This window comes from Aquila chrysaetos, chromosome 2 (genome assembly GCF_900496995.4).
Source record: "Aquila chrysaetos chrysaetos chromosome 2, bAquChr1.4, whole genome shotgun sequence".
In the NCBI taxonomy this organism is placed as follows: domain Eukaryota; kingdom Metazoa; phylum Chordata; class Aves; order Accipitriformes; family Accipitridae; genus Aquila; species Aquila chrysaetos.
In genome coordinates this window covers 18,079,393-18,103,288 of record NC_044005.1, presented here as the reverse complement: position 1 = coordinate 18,103,288, position 23,896 = coordinate 18,079,393, and the positions used below count along the sequence as shown (strand labels likewise).

The 23,896-nt window shown below is 43.9% G+C and overlaps 2 protein-coding genes across 3 annotated transcripts in view; one reads left to right on the top strand and one right to left on the bottom strand.

Annotated features, from left to right (window-relative positions):
• PRIMA1 (proline rich membrane anchor 1) overlaps nt 1-1,203 on the bottom strand; it is a 55,007-nt gene extending 53,804 nt beyond the window's left edge. For both annotated transcript variants that reach the window (XM_029999353.2, XM_029999362.2), the window contains exon 1: nt 1,099-1,203. In XM_029999353.2, coding sequence (XP_029855213.1) covers nt 1,099-1,191 — 93 coding nt within the window. In that variant the 5' untranslated portion in view covers nt 1,192-1,203. The remainder of the gene's footprint in view (nt 1-1,098) is intronic.
• Nucleotides 1,204-1,379: 176 nt separating this feature from the next.
• On the top strand, nt 1,380-5,629 carry LOC115334744 (translation initiation factor IF-2-like). The gene is made up of 2 exons (XM_029999328.2): nt 1,380-2,062; nt 3,375-5,629. The coding sequence occupies exons 1-2, from the start codon at nt 1,380-1,382 to the stop codon at nt 3,568-3,570; spliced, it is 879 nt and encodes a 292-aa protein (XP_029855188.1). The 3' UTR covers nt 3,571-5,629.
• The last annotated feature ends 18,267 nt before the right edge of the window (nt 5,630-23,896 follow it).

Below are 23,896 nucleotides of genomic sequence, written 5' to 3'. Positions count from 1 at the left end.
TTTTTGCCTGCTTGATTGACTGACTGATTACAGGAGAGAGGTTGCAGAAGGCATCTCTTTTTACACAACTGCACTTCGCTTAAAAATGCGGTTACAGTTTTAACTTAAGCTTAGCTACCTGAATACTTGAGCAGGACAGCAGGAAGGTAGCGCCGGCAGAGATTTTTACGATGGGGGCATTGGTTTAAAGGAGGTTGTTTTTACTGTATTTCTGCTCTTTTTAATCTCTAAGGCGCACAAATCCTCTGTGTCACTCACGGCAAGAGACAAGATGCTAAAACAAACAACATCTCTCTCTAATCTTTCGGGAGTCACTAAGTTTAGAACAGGGAGTAAAAGACGTGGAGTCTCCACCGTGTTTTCTCCAAGAAAGAAACTGTAATTGTTCTGCTCTCGAACAGCACTTGGCTGGCTCATCAATCACTCCTCTTAAGACATATATTATAAATAAACTTTAAAATATCAAAGTGACGCATTTGAGTTGAGCTTTGCTGCCGTTCTGATTCTGGGAACCGGATGGGCGCTCTCCCTCACCGTATACTCATCTCTCCCAGTCCGCCTCGCCGGCCACCCCACATTGCAAGCAAGGTCACACGACATCACAGCGTCGGAGTTGGCGAAAGCCGATTCGGCCCTTTACCCAGGGAATCCTCAGTTCGCAATCAACATCGAAAACCCACGGCAAACCATTACCAAAATTAGGCTGCCGGAGCTTGGCTCCGTGCACCGCTTCCTCCCGTGCACCTTGCCGCCTACAGCAAAATGCGCTTTCAAACCCTCCGGCCGCCGGCGCGCCGAAGAAAGTCAACTACCTCTTGCTCAGAGAGCCCACGCCGAGTCCGGCGCTGCCGGGGGCTCGGAGCCAGCCGCCCAGCCCTCTCGCACTCCGTCCCGCAGCGGCCGCCACGGGGGGCACCGCGCCGAGAGGAGCAACAGCTCTCCCCGCCCCGGGGGCCGCCTGCGCCACCGCCACCACCGGCCCCGCTCCCGGCCCCGCGGGGCTCTGCCCGCCGCGCCCCCCGCTCCCGCCCCGCCGTCCCCCGCTCCCGGCGGGCGGGCGGGCGCGGCGCAGCTCCAGGCAGGCTCGGGCGGCCCTACCTGGACGGAGCCCCAGAGCGGGTGGAGGGCACAGTGCAGCAGCAGGGAGGGCCAGCAGCAGCGGAGCAGCCCCAGCAGCTCCCGGAGCAGCATCCCTCCTGGGCGGGCGGGCGGGGGCGCGGGCTCCGGGCGACCTGGGGAGGGAGCAGAGCGAGCCGGCAGCAGAGGCGTTGGCTCGCACCCATCCCCGGAGCGCGACTGTCCCAACTTTAATTCTGGAGGGGAGGGAGGGATGGAGGGAGGGAAGAGGGAAGGCGGGGGGGGGGGGGGGAGGCAGGGAGATGGGCGGGTGGGGAGGGGAAAGGGTGGTCGGGAAAACCCAGCGCCCTGCAAGTCCCGGCTCCCCCAGCAGGGAGACGTGCCTCCACCCCCGCCCTGCCCGCCCCCCTCCCTCCCCGCCCGCCCCGCCGGCTTCCCCTCCCCGGGATGCTCCGCCGGCCGCCGCCGGCAGCTTGCCCGCGCCGGGGGCTCCCCGGCCGGCGCTCACCGCTGAGCCCGGGGCTCCCTCCCACCCCGGCGTGGGGAGCGGGCGGCGGAAAAAGTTTGGAGCCGGGCGCGGGGGTAGAGGCGCCGGGCGCTGCCGGGGGCGCTGCCGGAGCCGGAGAGGCGGGGAGAGCGGCGTGGCAGCGCAGCCCGGGGATTGCATCTCCCCCCTGCCCGCCGCCGCTGCTGCTGCAGTGATTTTTCAAGCCCATCGAGGCAGTCCCTTGCGCGCTCGGCTCCCCTCGTCTCTCCCTCCCCGCCCGGGCTCCTCCCGGCGGCGGCTTTCCCCCGCTCGGCCCCGGCGGGGCCGGCCCGGGCCGGGGGCGGCCCCCGCGGCGGCTCGGGGAGCTCCGGCGGGGCCGGCAGGCGCCGCAACCGCCCGCTGCCCGCACCCGGGAGCGGGACCAAGCCGAGGGGGAGGCGAGGGACCCACCGCGGCACCCCCGTGTCCTGGAGGAGCCTCATCCCAAATTGCAGCCAGGTGGTTTGGTTTTGGTTTTTTTTTTGGGGGGGGGGGGGCGGGTTTGGGGGGGGGGGTTGTTTGGGTTTTTTTGTTTTATTTTATTTTATTTTATTTCTTTTTTTTTCCCCTGGAGTGATGCAAGGGCTCGTCCTGTGACAGGTGGGAGTTGTCCGGTCTGCGTCCCCAGCCCAGTGTCTCTGGGATGCAATAAGGAGGACGCTCCATGGCATTCGTGTTTCCATGTAATAACAAAGCACGCGGAAATGTTTTAACAGTGCTTGCGGGGAAGTGGATAAAGCGTCCCCCAATATCAAGGTGCCGCAGCCTGGCCTTCCCATCCCCACAGAAAGGAAACAGTAGAGAATTGAAGATGGAGAGTACAAAATCAAAGATGAAGATGGTTTTGCTTCCAGTGAAACAGTTAATGAGCAGAACAGTTGCTCTGTGAATGGTGGCCATTGCTGCAGCTTGGCCTTGGTGGGTATCAGGATGACCATAAATGTCTGCTGTTGGGTCCATGGCACAGGGGTGCTGCTTTCAGTGTTTCAAATGCAGTAAGCAAATGGGTTTGGACAAAATGTTGGGCCCAGGGTTTATATTTCATACCCAGAGATGAATGAGTTTAAGGATACTGAGTTTAGTTTTTCTTTGTATTTCTGGCACCCACTGAGCCAAGTTTAATAATCAGTTTCATAAAAATCTGCTCAGTGAAGCAGGAATGGAAATACATTAACCTCTCAGCTGATAGAGGGCTGAAATTCTCTTTTCGTACCACTGCTACACCAACCTATCTCCATTCATTTCAGCCCCAACAGACATTGGTTTAAATGTTAGGACTATCAGGCCCAGCAACATCTTACAAATGAGAATGGCATAGTGGAATTTAAAGGAGTTACACATGAGTTGAGGTAGACTCATTGAGCCTAGACATTTATTTGTAAATCCCCATCTTGGGGCTTTGTAAGGGCAGAATACAGAGAGGCAGAGATGTTATTACCACAGGTATAGGCAGTAATTGTACAGCAAATATATTTTCTGTAATGATGCTGAAAAAGATGGCGTCCTTTTCTGTAAGTCTACTGCGTAACACGCAGTGCTTAATATATTGTGCTCATTCAATTATAGTTTTAGTGAGCTGGAGTCACAAGAGACAGCAAAGCTTTTCAGGCTTTCTGGTGATTTCCTGAAGGTATTTCAGCACTTGGTCACAGTACAGAACATAATAAATTGCACCATCTGTATACATAGTTCTTGGTTCCTGACAGAATGAGAGATAAGGCTTTAGGCATTGTACGCCAAAAAAATACAACACAGATTTCTTTTCTTTCAGTATTTACAATGCCTTAATGTCAGAAGAACGGTGGATTTTTCTGCCATTAGCAATTGTCCAAGTCGCTGTCTCGAAGCGTTGTTCCTGTGCTTCAAAGACAACCCAGGGAACTGAGGACACAGAGTCAAACTCGACCCTCAGTCGCACGGAAGCAAGTGCAATCAGGGATATTGTTCTGACACAAACAAGAGCATAGTTTGGCCCAGGTAATCAGCATCTTTTCTGTTTTGCACTGGTAGTTGACAGTTCCCTTGGGGAAATGATTGGGCTGTGGTTATATTAAATCCAGTCTTTGGCCCCAATCATGTGGTCCACACACAGGCATATTTCCCATTAGACTGAATGGCTGAAGAAAGGGCTGAATTTGTGCCCTATTCTTGTCCACATGATACCAGTGCTTTTCATTAATTGCATTGGCTTCTATTCTGTAGTTTCTATGGAGAGAAAATAGAGTCCAGGAGTTTTTCCCACTTATAAGGAAGATAGATGACATGGTGCTTGTAAGACTGCAGGCCCTGAATAAATGACAGGCTTGAAATATGTTTTGCTTAATAACACGTTAAGTGTTTTGTAGCACCAGGACTGGTATGAGGAAGAACGTGATGATTTGTCTGCAGCAGTCACACTACTGAAGTGTTGAGGTGGATATTGGCTAGGGCTACGATCCCTGAACCAGAACCAGGATTTCTTGGGTTGTAGTCCCACTACTAGCCACGACTTCCTCTGCTACCTTGGGCACATTTTTAAAGTTACCTGCACAAGGTTCCCTGCCTGTCAAAACAACATGGCCAAATCCAGCTACCTGAAGGCTGCGGTGTGTTCGGTGGTGGAGGCAGTAATGGGGTCCTGTCCTCCAAGAAATATTTAGCACATCACAGAAATCGGGAGCAATGCCAGATACTTTGCTGGTGTGATCAACACAGGTCCATGCTCTGGCTCCGTGCTCTGGAGATGAAAAGTGCCTTGCAAGTAAGTGTCACACCTCAAAATGATAACTTAAGCTATTTGAAAAGATTGTTTTGTTTGTTTTCAGAAAAAGACTGCAGAAACAGCATCATTCAAGCAGTCTCTCAAATATTTAAGATGAATATTAACACTCAATAGAATGATGACCATTACTCTTTTTCCTTCTCATCTTTGGTTTGGTTGTCACAGAATAGTATTTATCTTGCTCGCTTTGTGGTTTTTTTAAACAATTGCGGATAATCAGAACAATCATGATTAACACTCCAATACAGCAACTACTCAGGAAACATTAGTAAGGACTGCAACACTGATTAGCTGTACAAACAAATATTACCGTACTCCTTTAATCTAAGTAGCCATAATGGTTATAATGGACTCTAAGAGGCTATTTAGTTTATCGGTATAGATTGAGTTTACAACATGTATTCAAGTGTTCAGAGGGCACGGGAGAAGGTTCTCTTCCAGGTTGACTTGTCAAAACTTCACTAAAATCAATAGATACTCACCAATCTGGCTTCAGGCAGAATTTGTCCCTATGTCTTCGGAGTGGGCTTTTAGCCGGACCCAGCAGCAGAGGAAGCGAAGGTGACCACTTCTCAGGCTTTGTGGTCAGTCAGGCCTAGGAAGAATCCACTTAAGCTGTTTTTGCTAATGACATTTCTGGATGTGAGTCAATGGACTCAAGAAGAGTGTCCGAACTGGTGAAATGCTAGCCAAAACATAAACAGAAAACATTTCAGCACTGGGATTTCAAAGCCTTCTGCAGCCTGAAAGCACCATCTCTCAGATTAATTTTTGGTTTTGAGTCTAGAATACCATCAACAGGCTGGTAAATGTACAGCATCACCTTGACTTGCACTGAAAATATTTTTGTTGCTATTCTTTTAAAGATATTTTTATTGGTCCGTATATCTAAAGTAGTGCTCTCAGCATGTGGAAGGCAAATTTATTGGTTTGGGGTTTAGAGTCTCTACCCAGGAATCCACACCTTACTGGGAAGTTTTTAGGAGACCACAAATTAACAAAGGTCACAGCAGCAGAAACAGTGGAGGAATTTGCAGTTTTCCAATCACCGTCATCAATTCTCAGGGAGAGGAGAGGGTTCTTCTTGATGATCCCAATTATTTTAAAGAATACAGAACAACACTAGGACTCTTAATTTCATTTACATATACAAGTAACAGATTTGATTTTTGGAAGACTTCATCGTTCAATTGTTTGATAATTCCAGCTTGTGGGAAAAGATTCCCAACTTTGAGCACATCTAGAATAAATTGTTATAACACTGATTCTTTCATTTTTGTTCTATTAATTTAATAGTTAATCAAATATTAGAAGTGGGTTTTAAGTTTTAAAAGTGTCTGAATTTCAGGAAGTGCTCTTCAAGTTTTCTCCCAGATAAATATGGGCTATTGCACTGCATCTGGAAAACAAAGGCAGGTTGTCTCCTTTCCCTTGGTATAGCTCAGGAATACCTTCATCAAAATCAATGGATCCACGTCAGTTTAGGTGAGGAGTGAATAGGACCAACGTGGGAAACTGCATCATGTAATCTTTAGCTCATGCCCCAGCACCTGAAATTAGAGGACATGGCAGATTTGTATTCATGGCCAGAAAAGCTATGGCTATACATCATGTAAGCGTGTTCTTGCCTTTTCAGTTTTCTCGCTCTGAAATGCCGCGTTCAGTGATAAACAAGCCTCCTGCTCACTCACTTTCGGTAGTTTCTCACAATTTGTTCTCTTCAGCAAATGGATTGCTCAGCAGTATCACTGTTCTTTGTTTATAAATGTAAAGGTAAAATGTGTGGGATTAGTTATTAAAGTGTCCAGAAAAGTCCCAGATGTAAGGAAGTGCTTGTATGTCCCAAATATGTCTGGTTTTTCCAGCTCTATCAATTGCTCAAACAACACATTGCTTCTCCTTACAGATATTGCATTCTTAGTCCCTTGTGGCTACTATAATGAAGTCCCTACACGCTGAGTGAACTGCAGGTTGCAGGAATCTCTTAAGTGCTATGTCACTTTTACACTCAATATTCATTGCTGCTTAGGTTTCATCTGTCTTTTCAGAAGATTAAATACTTGTTATTTGAATGTGTAGAAGACAGTGTGAAAACATTGCCTTCACATATTGCCTTCACATTTACTCTTGGACTCTGTTTGGGTCCCTTGCAGATCCAATGTAAAAGGCAGGACTGGTTACAAATTTCCAGGAGGAATTCCTCATCTGCTTTACCGTGGAAATCCAGTACAATTGCCTAATAGGTTATGGTCTGTAGCTGCTCCACTGGAAAATGGCCGATCAGGTGACAGATGTTCACCAAACCTTAGTAAGCTCTGAAAAGATACCACATTGTCTATTCCATACTACTATTAAGGATGTGTTTCTCTACTGTCCTTGAGGTTGTTATAGATGCAGAATAAAATAAGACCAGAACCATGATTGCCCAGACCATTATGGAAACTGATAGATGGCAAGGACAAGGCTAAGTAAACGTACGAGAGTGTAAGTAGTTCCAGCTGAAAGGCAAGGATGGAGAATCACTATTTCTAAGAAAAAAACTACCAGTATAGCTTCTTTTTTTAACTCCCCCTGCAAATAGAAACCAGCACATATTTTGGTCTAATTGTGTGGTCTGACTGATCTAATTTTGATTGTTAGTTTGGTGAATCCCAAGTATCAGAATCTTCCCCAAAACTACAAGTCCAAGAGTTTCTATGCCCAGCAAAAATATGATTGAATTGGTGACTAAAACCATTGTCTGTAGGTCTGTATATTTGACAAAGTTTCTTCAAAAAATATGTGAAATATGGTCCATTTCACAGAACATTGCTTTATCTTTCTGCCCTCTCTCTCTTATTTCTTACCTCTAATAGACATGATTCCCAGTCTGAAACATTAGGAACCAGATTTTAGAAAGCTGTCGGTCTGCGGATCTCAGGTGTAGGTTGTCCAACCTGTCTCTGTGGCTGCGAGCACACAGACCATCTGGGTTAATATCTGTTTTCAAAGCTGTGGAGATGCTTCAGCCTGAGCACTCAGGTGAGAGGATGAGGAACATGGTACAAAACCCTCAGAGGATGAAAGACAGCAGAGCAGAGCTGATTTGTATCTACATCTTTTGCATTTTAATACAGACCATCATGCTGCTGTGTGCGGTCAGGAGAGCGTGACTGGACATAATCCAAGAAGAGCTTCTCAGACACAGGGTAGCAGGACAAACAGCAGCCAGCAGAGCAAAGCCCTGGCGCACGGAGGTTCCCTCTCGACCTGCGTGCAAGCACACCGTTTACACAGGAGGCAGGAACACAAGGTGCTGGTTGATTGATTCCAGTCCATAAGGGCGTTAGATGGTAGTATAAACTGCAGGAAAAGCTTGAATAACATATGACATTATTCAATAATTAATAGAAGTAATCAGAAACACTCCACTGAAAACAAGCTTTGTAAATAGTTTCTCACCATTGTTTTTCCTTATTGTTTTGGTCAGTGGGATACATTTGAAACACGATGGCAGCGGTCCCTCCATTTTGACATATCACCTCTCTGCCTACATTTGTGTATGGGGGAATGGATGTGAGGGATTCACTTATTGCCAGGCAATGGCTGTTTCTGTTACAGGTGAGCAGAAGAAATTGAAATCTGCCACAGGAAGCCAAGCAGACGACTTGGCAAGCAAGCAGTTAACACGGGATGACAGAAGGAGGGAGTGACTGTATTCTCTGAAGAACTGAGCAACCGGTGCCGCTGCCTTCACCTCTGTGTGAGCACAGACTTAGGAAGGAAGGGATGGAAGGTTGTTCTCGGTGGTCTGCCTCCCTCAGTTCTTCTACTGCTAGTGCACACCAGACCTGCACCTTGTCGGAGAGGGCACCGACTGTGAAAATCCTGTGCAAAATTGCACTGGGCCATTCTCTCACCTGAGGATTATCCCACAGTGCAAGGGGCTCTGAGAGGAATATCCATGTGTGGGGCAGAAGGAGAGAGTTACCCATGTGTATATGCACATACGAACAGTCACTGAAAAGGGAAAAGAAAGAAACTTTATAACAATGAGGTTTTTTTGAGATGTGTGTGCCGTGTTCTCATTCACTTTTCCCCATCCCACCTACTCTGCAATCCCCATCAGGAAGACTTGGAGATGCTTGGATGTCGAAGTGAGGTGTAGCCTGTACACAGGGAAGAGCGGGAGTGTGTCCTTATGTGGACGGCTGAAGTAAAAGGAGTTTCAGGTTTGAATCACTGTGGTTTGAATCACTGTGGTACCTGTACAACCATGGTTTGAATGTGCATATAAACTGTGCGCCCCAGAGAACTCCTCCCACCGGTGAGCACCCTCCCCTTACCATCACTTAGAGTACTACCTCTGTCCCTTCGGAAGGGTTTGTAGCCTCCTCCGCAGAGATCCCTTACCAAGGGCACTCCAGGCTGCAGCAAACATGCAAACCTACACTCCTTTGGGTGGGCAACGTGGAGGCCCTTTGCCATTTAGCAAAACATGACTAAACTCTGCCAAACTTCATCAGGGTGAATTGTGTCTGGCCCTGGTTTCAAGAGGAAATCAGGAAGGTGTTATTAATTGTTGTGAAAAAAACACTGGTAGAAACACACCCCAAGTTATTTTTGTTTCTCTTCACTTACCCCTAAGCTCCACAGTGGATTTTGGTAAAGAGCCATTCTACTGTTTCTTTAACAATACATTCAACAAATGTGGCATCCATTGTGGTGAGGTGGATGTGGTAATTCGTGCCACTGATGAATGTGTGACATTTCTTAATGGCAGGGAAAGAAATATGAGGTTGTGCCAATGTCTAACAGAGAATTTTGGTGAATATTTTATAACAGCCAAGGTTAAGAGTTAAGAGCCAGACTCTGAGCAGGTCAGATTGTAATGGGCCCATCTGTCTCATAACAAGAGCTATTGATCGGTTATTAGTCATAGCTAGTGGGGGACTATCACAAAGACACCACTGGCAGCAGAGCTTGTGTCCTGTTTTCAGCTGGGATAGAGTTAATTGTCTTCCTAGTAGCTGGTACGGTGCTATGTTTTTGAGTTAGGTATGAGAAGAATGTTGATAATGCTGATGTTTTCAGTTGTTGCTAAGTAGTGTTTAGTTTAAAGTCAAAGATTTTTCAGCTCCTGGTGCCCAGCCGGCGAGAAAGCTGGAGGGGCACAAGCAGTTGGGACGGGGGACAGCCAGGACAGCCGACCCAAACTGGGTAAAAGGGTATTCCATACCAGGTGACGTCATGCCTAGTATATAAACTGGGGGGAGTGGGGGGGGGGGGATTGTGGCTCAGGGACTAATGGGGCATCGATCGGCAAGTGGTGAGCAATTGCATTGTGCATCTCTTGTACATTCCAGTCCTTTTATTAATACTATTGTAATTTTGTTAGTGTTATCATTGTCATTATTAGTTTCTTCTTTTCTGTTCTATTAAACCGTTCTTACCTCAACCCACAAGTTGCTTCTTTTCCCGATTCTCTCCCCCATCCCACTGGGTGGGGGGGAGTGAGTGAGCGGCTGCGTGGTGCTTAGTTGCTGACTGCGGTTAAACCATGACAGCTCACCATTGAGATCCGCTGCAGCTGGATAGCACTGGGGTTAATCAGGAGAGTTTCTCTCCAACATCTGGATGCTGAGAACCAAACACTGCTCTGGGACAAACATTGGCAGCTCCCAGTGGCATTACTGGTAGCAGCTCCCAGTTCTCCCAACCAGTCTGTGTTTGGTACGTAATACAGGCCTTTGTTTTATATATTAATTCAAAACTGTCCAGTACAGCTGTACTCTCATGAAAATATACTGTGGTTCTGTCTGCAGCTGGGAAGGAAGATCTACCAGTTTGTCAGTGGTTTCTAGGCTTTTACAGGGTGTTAAATCTCTGTAAGTCTTTTGCATCATCTATGTCTGAAGTCACCATAAGGCACGCACACCAATCCAGTTGGCCACTGCTGTCATTTCTTAGATCCCATGTGGTCTGTATCTATCTGAAGAAAGAGAAGAAAGACACCTAAACTGGTGCCTATGCTTTCTGGTATGCAGAAGATATACTGAGATCTGCCTGCTGACCATAGGGTGGTAGGTTATCTTCACATCTGGTAAGATATTGCTAGAATCTTGTTAGATTAGGCTCGCCTAATCTGACAGACTCATCTGTTAGGCCAGCCTAATCCAACAGCTGAGTAACTGTTAGATTAGGCCAGTAGCTGGGAACGTGTTTCCTCGTGTCTTAGACTGACTATCAAAAAGTCACACACAGACTGCCTGACAGACCTTGTCACCTTCCTTGTACAGAAGACAGCCAAACAGGACTGGCTACTGCACTAATCCTTGCTTGGCCTTTGAAGAACATAGATGAACACCGTTACGGAAGTTCAAAAATCTACATTATAAAATATTTTAGACATTGAGGTATTGCAAAGCATTTTACTTCTCTCAGCAACAACCATGCTTGTGTTCCTAAAGCAGTCCTACCAGGCACTATCCTGTGGGTTTCTATTGTCCCCTCTGAGTATTTTCTAGGGTCAGAAGGCATTTGTCTGGGAGCAAGGCTCACCACAGGTGTAGGCCCGGTGGCATACACATTGCAAAGTATTTTCTCAGCTAGACATAAAGAAAAGACAAAAATATATTTAGAAAATTACAATTCTAAGGAAAAAAGTGTAAGTTCTGAAATGCTTTACCTTGAGCCTCTGCTATGGATGTTTTCATGAAATCAAACACAAATTACACTGCCTGTAACTTCTTTTATATCACAAGTTGTCACTAACTCCAAATTGCTTCCCTGGCAGAATCTTATGCAAAATGTGTGGATGCTAGGATGTCCTCTTACTAAGGCCACCAATATCAGCAGACATTTATCAGTCTACAGTTTCAACACACCGTTGATTTTGCTCTGGATCAGCCAGTGGATTTAGGCTTTATTGTTTTCTGAAAAAATTAGCTCCTATCAATAAAATCTCAGCTCCCATCTTTAGCTTTCTAAGATTATAGTTTTCTGTTTTTCATTATTATTGGAAACATTCAAATCCTTGATCTGTTCCTTTTCCTTCTTCATCTTACCAAATACATGCACTAGGTAGAAGAAGAAAGCTCTCTATATAGGGCCTGGCAGCCCATAGTACCTCCAGCTGAAGAACTTGCACCTTGGAGCACTCTTTATCTTGCAGTCTGCTTTGTCTCACCAAACAGTGAGAGAGCTCTCAGGAAGACAGTGGTTAAGGTTTCCACCGCCACATCCCCTAACGCCAGTGCCCATGCTCTGTTCCACACAGATTGAAGTGTGCTCTCTCTTGCTTTAAATTTCCACCATCCCTGCTCAGTCTATGTGAAAAGGGATGAAGGAACGTGCTGCAAAATTCCCATGTTCTCTTTGGGGAAGGGATTTCTTGTTGTGTTGAGTGATGGGCCACATCATGTCTTCGCTGGCACTAATAATACTCGGCTAGTGAGTACATTTTCAGGGTATTATTGTGTTTGCAACATATTTGTTTGCTGCTTACCTGTAGGCAATGTGATATAATCAGAGAGAAGAAAGAGGCTGGATATAATTTTAAGTACCCTATCACTGGATATTTTAAAGGATATTAGAAATGCATCTGTAAGGATCAACAGAGGCTGAACCTGTTTGGGGATTGGAGGATGGATCAGATCCATCTTTGTCAGCCCTTTTTGTTGCCCAGACCACCAAGTATCACCCTGTGCCATATTTTCATGATGTTTTTCGTTTCAAAATGGGCTAGGTTTTGAATGTTGATGTTTTCACTTTTTCAATTTTTTTTTGCTTGTTAGTCCCACTTGTCTGTGCAGGAGGTGGGGGAAGAGTCTGTGTGCTTTTTTTTTTAAGTTTACAGTTTGTTTTTTCACATTCTGATGTCTTGGAAACCCCTGGGAGCCACTGTTTTGAGGAACCCTCCCATGCATGTCTCTGATGCAGTGGTGGGAGATAACTGGTGTGCAAGGAGTCACGAAGAGATAATTGAGGCAACAGTAGCCAATCTTTGCTAATGACGACACGTTTCAGATTACCCTGGCACAGCGTCCTCCTAAGCCCACAGACACACACAGTCTCAGATGTGTTGGCTGGGGACACTTGCTCCCTGGGAGGTAACACGCTAACGTCTGGTACTTCTCACACTGCTGACTGCCGCTCACACTGTTCTGTCTGTCCCCATGTTTGAAGGTCCAATCCTGTTTAACCGACTGTTAGGCCTCTGCTGACACTTCGTATGTCCTTTAGCTTATGCCTCATATCACCCCACCACTAGCAGCTGATTTGAAAAAAAATGCACCCAAAGCCCCCCTGTGAGACTGACATTATTTTGCATTCTTCTCAGTGCCTCTGAAGCATTTTGAGATCCTCCAATGAAAGTCATTACATAAATGCAAAGCATTTTATTGTTAAAACTTTAAACCATGACAGATTTTGAATACGTATTTTTTGTGACTCAGTAATGAATAATCACAATTTGCATATAATATTTTCCTGTATTCAGCATACCCTTCTTCTCATTTAATCCTTCTGACTTGTGCTGCTGTAATAACCCCAAACCTGAATTACAGAAGCAACTGTGGATTGCCTTGCTGTTAACTTGTTGATGAGTAATCTCGATACACCTATAGGCAGGAATAGTTGACAATTGTTTGTAGTGAGCAGGGAGGAAACCCATAATCAGAGGAAACATTTCTCTGTTTATGAGCAAGCGCATCCATTTTGCTTTCTTTGTATCCAAAGCTATAGTGGCTGTCTAATATGAATATTATTTCCTTGTGCTAATTACTGCAGTGCCAAGGGATGAGCTAATATTGGGGCTTCACTTAATAAGGTCCTGGTCAAATGTGGACAAATAGGCAGTGATGCCCCAGTTTACTTGTGGTCTTAAAGAGCAGAACAGTGAGAAGGTATAAAATGCAAGCATTAGTGGAAAGTGATAAGTAATTCTCTGTCTTTGAAGTATCTTTGTTTGCAAAGGACAGTTTAATTTTTCTTGGAAACACTGTGCTATTTGTCTAATCAGCTCCTCAGCTGCCCTTTTCTGGTTTCCCTTGAATGTATCAGCCAGGTGACAGCAGCAGTCCTGCAGAGACCCAGCTGTGGGAGAGGAGCTGAAATGCCTGCAGCAGCCTGTGTGTGCCCATGTCTGTAGAGCACTGTCCAGTGAACTGGAAATCCAGAGTCCAGCTCCACACACTTGTCCTAGACTTACAGGAACATAATTCTGCCATTGTATACTGGATATTGCAGGCAGGACCGCGTTGTCTTTGTTACCTTCAGAAAGGGACGTGACCAGAGTTGGGACGTGACCAGAGTTAGGACCTTCCTGGCCAGGAGGAAGCCCTGGGTCTGCCATGCTGCTTTCCATAACAAACCTCCACTGTCCTTTTGAAGGTCTTTGCAATGTGTGCTCCCAGGAAACAGGCTCCTGAAGATGGTATATCCTATGGCTTCTTTCATTATGGGGGATTTTAGCTGGGATGACTTCTTGCCTGGGGGAACAAATCTTTACTTGAGTAAAAGAATTGCCTCGCAACAAAGCTGTTTTACCAGATGCTGGTTTGTCCCATCCCTCTCCTGCACTTGAGTATATTCTCATAATGCTCATTTTTGCCGAAATAATCCAGCATCAGCTATGCTGACAATCCCACACAGAGCTATTTAGAGCAGCTAAGAGGTGTTTTGGGTCCCAGAGCAAACAGGCTGGTTCTCAGCTCCCTTTTTCCTTCCTCCTTTCTCCTACAGGTTAACCCAGTGCTGACTCCGCCTCTCCCCAGCTCCACTGGTGGTGGTGGTGCAGAGGCACTCTCTGGGGTGCAGCTCCAGAGTCCCAAGGCATTCTCCCCCGCCCCCCTTGGTGGGGTTTGGCAGAACTGTTCAGGATATGCATTAGTCCTTTTCTCTCCAATTTTATGGTACTGGAGCATGATTAGCTCTCAGCTAGTACAGGTCTCACCCTCCTCATCTTTTCAAATGTAACTTGGTCATCAGGCTTCTTCCCAAGCACGTCCTATGAGCAGTTATTGGATCCCATTTCGCTCTTTGAATCTGGAAGCTGAACTCGCCACTGCCAGATTGGAAAATAAGCCACCACACTGCTGCAGAAAGAGAATAATTGCACCAGAATGATTTTGGTTGGGATTACTTGGGGTAAACTGACAAATACTCTGGGTGCATTTTCACATGCTGGCTTCAGTGGGGTAACCCACCTGCAGTGAGACACCTGCATGCAGAGGCTTTCAGGCACCTTCAGCTCTGCTAACATCCTCTGTCTCTCACAGTTCAAACTCATTTCTATAACTACCTCAAGGGCAAGAAAAAACTGATTGTCCTCTCTTCACAACCAATTTTAGCTAGAACCAGGTTTTAAGCAAGTTTTAGCTTTGGCTTGATTCAAGCAGAGAGTTCTAGTGAGCACTGTCAGAGCCCGCTGGCACCTACAGGGTGTGAAACTCCATCAGCAACGGGCACTCTGCATAGTTTCTTTTTGGAAAGGGGGAAAAATCTGTGTCCAAAAGCTTTCTCCAGTGTTAACCTTCTGCTTTCAAGAACATTTCTCTTTCTGCTATTTCCAGTCTGAACTGGGGGTGAGGTTAGCTTTTCTCAGATACTCATTCATGCTTCCTTTTCATTTGTTTAAATTACACTCATCCATCTTGTCCATCAATATGTTGCCTTGCTTACCACAAAGATAATAAACTCCTGCACCCATAAACACTTTGGTCCATAACTTCTCTCACATAAATATGCTCATTAACTTTTCTACAGGATGACTTGCATGAGGAAGATGACATATGTGCTCACTGGTAGGAAGATAAGAGTCTGAGGTAATTGGATTAGCTGTAATAGAAAAATGGGTGAGCTGCGGAGATGGAATTCACCCAGGACTGATTTGGAGCACAGCATATCAGTGTACTGCAAATCTGGTAGCAAATGATGCTTGTTTAGATGGCAGTTCAGGAGGCTTTATAAGTGCATATCTAACACTGAATCTGTGTATCATCTGTAGGATGTATGGGGCCATGCACCTACAGATACTTGCATACAGTATTCTTTGATGAAAAGGGGCCCTAATGGATACATTTATTCAGGCTAAGAAAACTATAGGAATTTCACCATATTTCATAATCCAGTAAAAATAGCCGCCCCCAAATTCTGAAGTAGCAATGTATTCTGCTTCTTCTTCTCCTCCTTATCTTAGCTCTCCAATCTAGAACAACCCCTGCTCCCTCCATGCCATCCTATTGGCGCCAGCCGGAGGTACTGCTTGTATGGAATACAGCATGTTTAGTTATGTGGGAGGTTCCTCAGAGCTAGCTTGAAAAGAACAGTATTGACCTTTAACCCAAGAAAGGACATTTAGAACCAGTTACTTATAGAAGACTTAAATAATGTGATTCTCCCAGAAGTCTGGCTGCAGAAAGATAGAGCTAGGATAACTCAAAGAATTTAAAGACTCTGCTATGTCCCTCTTCCCTCTCTCCAATGACTTGCTCCTTGACCCCTGGACAAAAAATTCAGCTTTCCTACTGATCTCCTTCCTGGAGCAGAGATAATTATTCTCCACAGTGGTCTCCAGGACCTGCATGTGGCTCATGGAGACCTGAAGTTTCATGTTCAACCATGTTGAAGGTGACCCAAGAGTCAGTTCTCTGGGGCCTCTCAACAGCTGAACTCAGCCGGCATTGCCATGACGTCTGCTTAGGGCTGTGTTGCCAGTGATGTGGCTGTTGTTTCCAAACCTTCTTTACCCTGTTTCACTTCCATTCAATTTATAGTTGTCTCTGATAGTTGAGATTAATGTGGATTTTATTTTATGAGCGAGCGTGGAGTTCGTTTGCAGGGTATTTGTTGCTCCAGCCACATAGAGGAGATAAATCACCTTTGAAGGAAAATGTCCTGTTGCATGCAATGGGCTCAGTAAGTTTGTCTAAACTCTTAAAAAGTTTCCATTTAATCTCTGCCTGGGGTTAAGTCCTGTGAAACTAGGACCGAACAATAAAAGAGTAGTAAGCAGTACACAGGACAGGCAATGCCTGGCTCCCTCTTTCAGGAGTACTCACCCCTTACTTCTTTCCACAGGCACTTAAGCTCTTATTCTATGCTCAGTGGAGACATATATAACATGCCCACAGCCCTCCCTTGAATGGAATAAATCCATTTATTTATATATTTACTTACATTTTCAGACAGTTTTCCACCCAAGCACATATGAATCAACCCATTTCTCTATTTTAATATCACCTGTGAGGTAGCTAGATATACATTGACATCTCAGTCTGGCTAGGATTGGGCATTTTGGACTTGCTTTATAGTAAAAACTTAGTTTTATTCTCTATTATCAACCAATCTAGTCCTTGTGCTTGTGTTATAGTTAGTTTTGGTGTCCACTTAGAAGTGTCAGAAACAGACATGCCTTGTTACCTTTCTTAGTAAATGTAGTAAGAGACCCAGTCTTGGGTAATCCAGAATGGCAACTTCATCCACTATCTGTATGTTCGTGTATGTATTTTGCCTTTGCACTTTGCAGTCCATACTGATTGTGACATACTTTCATGCAAAAAATAGTTGCCGTTACTGCATGCATGGCATCCAAAAACTCCACAGGGCTGTTGCTATGCCTATAAGACTTTCTATTATAATGCTAAGTAAACATAAGTTTTCAAATAAACTTAACAGATCACTTCTTTTCGTCAGCAATTTACAATGGAAACACGGTGATCTTTTTATTTTTAAAATTTGTCATATCTCCAATCCTAGTTGTTGAAATATTGGAGAAAAACTGGTGTTTATTTTCAGACATTCATTCATTCAACCGCTTTTGATGAATACCCCAAAATGTCATGTTTGATTTTGCTCTCAGCTTCTCACAGAAAACCTGCATGTTCCAAGGGGACTTGTTGGATTAAATTAAATAACCATTAGATGAGGGGGTTGTTTCACTGTGATTTAGCGAAGCCGAGCAGGCTTCTTCTGCAGCTCAGAATAAGAATCAATCCCCTGCTTGCCCCAGCACTGTGCCCATTCATATCTCTGGGTATTTATGGACACAATACATACTTGCAAAGAAGAGAATACTGTAACCTTATTGCTCAATGCATACAGATTTGGGATGTATATCATTTCAGCCTCTCTGTGCTCAGCAGAACAACTGGAGAAGTCTGCTAGTTTACCAGACAAGACAAATAGCTAAACGCAGAGACTGAAATACACTGATAACCATCATCGTTCTAAACCTCTGCTGTGCTTACAGTAAAAACCAGGAGAGAAGGGCCCCCTTCTAAAATAAAACAAAGCAGAAAACAGAACAAGTATGAGCTGAAGTGATAAATTATAGAGGACTTCATGTGGAGAAATCAAATAAATGTCTTTAAATATTTTTAGCATGCTCACTTTCCTTTCAATAGCTCAACAGGAGGTTCAGTGGTCTCACTTGGCATCTTATTAATACTGCACTGATTGGTGAGCGTGCAAGAATATAGCAGCACTGGCATCTTGGTTAATCACGTCTTCTAGGAAATTGTGAAAATAGCACAGGAGATACTTCACAAATGACAAGCTGAAGTTTTGCTGGGAAAAAAAGGGTCTATTTTCACAGCAGGTGGTCAATAAATCTAGCACTGTTATGGATCATAGCTATAAGTCAGTTTTCAAATGTTCCCAACTGCATGTCGCATCTGTCTTATTTGGGAGTCTGATCACAAACAATCTTTGCTGCAAATGAAAGATGGAGTTTCTCTTGCATTTGGGCTTGCTTACTTTCCTTTCATTTGTGTCTTTTACTTGAGCTCTTCTTTGGATCCTGATATTTCAGAAGACTATTTTTGATCAATGTAACTCTTCTGCAGTGCCTGGTGATTTCCTTATTTTGAACTAAAAATCTTTTTCATAAGCAATTCCCTATAGAAATGTTCCTTTTAGTCTTATGCACTACTTGGATTTTTCTTCAGGGATGGAATGTTATTTTTCCTTTTAATTCTCGTTAAACTGCTGACACTAATGCTTTCTATAAAACTTGTTGTGGGCCCTGCTCTGTATCTCGTATATATTTGGGATTAAGGAGAATTTATTATCATGTGGTCTTAAAGCAGCTTTTTCATAAGTCTTGAGTACACTCTCTTGTCAGGTGAGTGCTGATTATATATCACGGGAAAAAAAAAGGTTTTAAAAATAGATCCAAGAATGAGAATAATCTGAAGGCTTGAGATGAACAGTTAGGAGAAACAAGACCGGCAGGAACTTGCAGCAAGAGAAAAATCTTAGCTCCCATGGAGGATGTTCAAGTGGATGATGCTGTTTCTTCTGAATGGAAGAAGCTGTGGCCTAGGAGGTGACCCAGTACTGTTCGACACCGTGATGGCCAGACGAGACGAGACATGTGAGCTCACCTCCCACCCAAATACAGGATTTGGAATCTGGGATTTTGATTCCATTCAATGGGGTTGGGGACATTCACAGCAGAAACCAGACTCACCTGCTCAGAGAGCCCAATGCATAGGCACACAGACTGCATATATAAATGTACATGATCTTTTGGAACACTCATCAAGCTGAAAATCCACCCTTTGAATCGGGCCTTTTTCAGATACCCCAAATCAGACATCTAAATATGGAAACAACGCCAAACCTAATCTGTTTTGAATGTGTTGGCCTGGCATCTCCACTGCTTTTGGAAGAGGCATGTAAACTCACAAAGACGTATTTCATGCCTTGCACTTAAAGTGATTTCAGAAGTAATCACTCACTGAAGAAAAGAAAAAGAAAGTATACTACTTCTCAGTGATCTCTAAAACACACAAGTAAAACAGAAGTCTTTGTGTTTTGTGAAGGGGAAAATATCAGAGGTTAAAGATGCAGGTTGCAGAGAAAAATGCATTTTAGTGCAAAAAGAAAGGTTATGCTAAATATTGTCATCCTAAAATTGGTATTACTCACCACAAGCTTGGGAACTGTTCAGAATTTATAACCTTGATAACTTCAACTACAGCAATATATATATATATATATATAACTGGATCAATTTTTAATATGTGTAACTGCAAATCTGACAGAGATAAACCCTTCAATGAATCACAGGCTCAACTTCTTGTTTGAAGTTAACAGTCATTTAATTAGATTTGACTTCAAAAAAACACCTTGCCATGATTTAATGTTATAAATGATGAACTATTCAAATTGCTTGCTGAAAATGTATTATTTAAAGATGTACTTTAAAAGTAAGCAAATGTAAGCAAGCTGTATATTTAACGGGTTACACATTTCATTCCCAGGAGACCATTTCACACTGGGAACTATCACGCTAACTTGTCAGTGTGATCTCGTGGTATGAGCAGGAGCATAGAAGTTGGTGGTTACAAGGCAGGCGGCATGTGACCTTGAGAAAGACATTTCACCTCAGCATTGTTTTTTCACCTGTAAAATAGAGAGCAGGGGAAAACTATCGAAGCACTCCTTAGGGTCTTCACTAAGTTAATGTTTGTAAAACACTTTGAGGGTTGCAAATGGAAAAAGTGCCAGAGAAGTGTTATAACTTCACTTATTTCTAATTTTTTTTTTTCAAGCAGGGGTCAGATCCTCCGATTTGGCCTTTTTAGGTTGCTTCTGTGTTGTAAAGAGATTGTAAATCTGCCCTCATAGGGCAGCTAGTAGAAATCCCTGCACACTGTAAAGCTGCCTTTCTATTTATTTCTGCTGCAGTTTGGTCCATACAGAAACATCCAGCTCCTTTTTTTTACTTGAAAGTTAATAGAAGACATATGATGGAGGTAAAGAATTAAAATCTTTGTAAGAAAACCACAGTTTCTCCATTCTTGCCTAAACCGACCTCCCAGTGTATCCATCATACTGGCTGCTCTAACCAGCACTGTCACTCACTCGTTCTTGTCGCATTATAAAAGCCCCAAATCATTAATTTCCATTGCTGTTTCTTAACTCCTTGAACTAGTAATTGTCACTAATGACTTTAACACCAGCTGTCTTGTTAGTTGACTTTGATTCATGCACATACAGACAACCCTCAAAAGCATTAAACATTTTTACTATGTCGCCCTTCCCAGCCTTGCAGGCTCCAGCTATAATTTCCTTTCCCGACTTTCCCATCAGCAAAATTTCCACCTTAAATGTTCTGTAGCTCTGAAGCCAAATTGCTGCACATGTCATCTTCTGGTAATGTATATAAAATTTAGCTCCACTTAAAAAAATACCTCCAGAGCACTGGGTTTTGTTCATGTTTTTCTAAATATGAGGTTTGGACCATGCAAAAACCCTGTTTTTTTGTAATCATGAGAGATCAGACATTAATCTGTTCATAAAGCAGTGATCAAAATTGTAGCAGGACAAGATTATAGCATGAAGAACATCCTAGTGAAAGGAGTATGGGTTCAAATGCCCCATGCAAGGTCTGCTGCCACAGGGCACTGCAATGCTGAGTCCTTGTCCTTCCCCTGGTTCCTCCTTGCTGTGGTTACTGGGGACCTGATGACCCCCTGGAGGGTCCTGTACAGTCCAGGACATTGCCTGGTAAAGGAACTTCTGTACTCCCTGTAGACTGGTCACTTCTGATTCATATTCCCCTCCAAAGGAAAGGTACTAGTACATTATAAATAAAAAATGTCTTTTGTGCTTGATTAGTGCTGGCTCTCATGAAACCCAGACCGCTGGGTCATATGCTTTGAGTCTGCCACCTCTTTTTTTCTCACAGTCATAAAAAGCCTTTCAGGGAGGCAAATTTAATTGCAAAACATCATTGAAACATGGGCTAACTCTCATTGCGTAATTGTAACCTCTGTCTCTGGGAGTTATTAGCTAGGATGACAGGCTTTGCACTTATTTATTCTTCCAGTGGCAGTGAGAACATCAGAGAGCAAAGGTCCCTAGGGGACTGCTCCATCTCATTCCTAATTGGGGTATTTAATAGTTTCTACCACAGGCCTCTTAAGGTTGAATGTGAACTGTGTCCTATTAGCCAGAAACCACTGTTCAGCAAAGTGACAGTCAAATCTTTTAGAAAGGTATTGTTATTTTTAATATACTGGCCTAAGACTTTTGGGTGAGAAAAAGGGAGAAATAATTGCTTAGCACTGGGAGGCTCAGGCACAATTTAGGATCCATCCCTATCTATTAAAGTAGGATAATTTCTATATTGTGTGTCCAGAAGAATAACCAGAAATTAGATTTGCACTTACAGAAACAAATGGCCTTTCTTTTATAATTGGTTCCTGCTTGGAGGAAACCTGTCAGCACATTCTGTGAATGTATTTCAGCCTAATCCAACCTGGAAACACCTTAGTAACTGAATTCTTCTCCTGCAATACTTGGTCTCCATGGGGCTTCCTCACCCTGGCACTAAAACTAACCAGGCACACCTTGTAGTCTCAGAGTTCAAAGCTCACTCCCGATTCAGTGCATTGCCAGAATCCAAGAGGGGTAAAGTTTTTTACAAGGTTGTGATGTTTTGCTGCTAAGGATGCTGGCTTTTTGTTCCAGTATTGAATATATCCTGTAGAAGACCAAAGCGAGAGTCTTTAAGTCCTCAAAAGTTCTCCAAACGTTACCTGCCTGATGTTCGAACAAATAGCTAAGACTTAAAGTTCAAAATAAACATGACTTTCACCCATGTGTTTTACTGAAAGATCATTTACAAAAAGAAAACAGAACGAAAGAAGCTCGTGCTTCTCTCTGCTTCTTTTTGATGAGTAAAGCTTGAGAAATGTCTATTTCCATCTTGTGACATTGTCACAGTCAGTCACGTATCAAGCATGTGCAGACGCTATCTTACATATCAACCTACTTTTGCTGGATGTCTTCTTTATAGCTCCCATAAAAGCTTTGTAATGCTCAAACTGCCAGCCTGCAAGATGCTTTGTGGTGGTTGATATTTCCACCCAGATATTCTTTGGAGGACAGAGAGTACGTAAAGATAAGGGATAGAAAGGACTGCATTAAGGTGAGAGGAAAAAAAATTACAGACGATGCTCAAAAACAGGGTATTTAAGATATGGTTTGAAAGTACAGTAAATCAGAGCTATCCTATATTCAGCATGGCTTATTCCTTCTTTTGACGTATATTCTACCACAGCAGTAAGCATCCAACCAATCACCTTTGTTCCCATTTTTATGGTATTGCCTTTATGTGCCAGTGCGTTGTGCCAATTTTGTAGTGTATCTGAAACAGAAGGTCATGGTATAGATGTCTGACAAAGCAGAGAGGTCATGTGGAAAGACCTGGTTATTAATTTTGAAGAAGAATGTGCACACGGCAATAGCAGCCAAACAAGCTGATAGCCTTAGGGAAAGAGGACATACTGAGGGCCAAACCTTGACTGTGGTAAGCATATAATCTCCATATAGATCAACAAGAGTTTTCTAATTAACTTCAAGGGGGAACGGGTTAGTCCTTAGTCTAGAAAGTCATGATTTAAGAACCCATGCTATTGTACAGCTGCTCCTATGTGAGGGAACACACGGAGCAAACAGCTTTATGTATATATATCCTCTTACCCCAGCTTCATATATAACCTCTTACCCATCAAACACTCCAGAGAGACTGTATTCTTGCAGCTTTGTGGAAAAGAATATGAGACAACTGATACACAAGCAAACTGTCCTGAGATATGTGCTTACATTAAAAAAACCCCAAAACCTCCTGCCTTGCTCAGTGCCTGTCTATAAATCTTTCCTTGGCAGGGTTATTAAGAACAACTGGCTGAAGCAGCAGTGTTGTTAGCTGAGATTCTTGCTGTCCTATGAACCTGTCAGCCAAGTTATAGGAGCAAGTATAGAGAATCAATAGTCTTTTTGGCAAAGAGAAAGAGCCAACATTGATTCTTCCAGCTCTGGCAGCTGCCTTTCGTGCTCTGTCCTCTGAGGTGTGGTCGAGGCCTGCCTTAGGCATGTCGTGGTCCCGTTACAACCTTGTAGGTTGTTCAGCATAGGAGGAAGAAGGAGAGCTCTACAGAGCCATATCTTCCCTAACTTCCATGAGACAAGGACTGGGTGAGTTTGACAAAACTTCAGACTTTCAGAGGGATAGATGGAACTGGGTGAAAAGGCTCCTCTCACTCCTTTCTGTCTCGTATGTTTGACCATCTGGGAGTGTTCTGATTTTGAGGGAGTGCCCTCAGTGAACTTCTGGAGAGGTCTTCTGTCATAATGTAGTGTATCTGACTAGACAACAAGATATGGTCCAGATCCACCATTAAATTAGTAATTGTAGACTACAGTCCCAGGCTATGGTATAGACATACAAAAGCTTGAACTTGCAAAGGAGCCAGTTTGCTGAGATTTAACACAGACAGAACCAGAAAGATGGTCTATCCACGTTATGATAATAAAATTTACAAGGCGTAGAGTCATGATATTGTTCCTTCTTTGCCCCCATACATTCCTATCACTGCTCCTTAAAACCAGTAAATAATACCACGTTTGACTGATGTTGCTCTGCAGACCTTTTGAGTATTTGCTTTTTCTCAACTCAGCTGTGTTTTAAAATGCTGTGCACCTTTACAAGAGCCCAGTCAGAGGAAGGTAGAGGATTTACTTTGTAATGATTACTC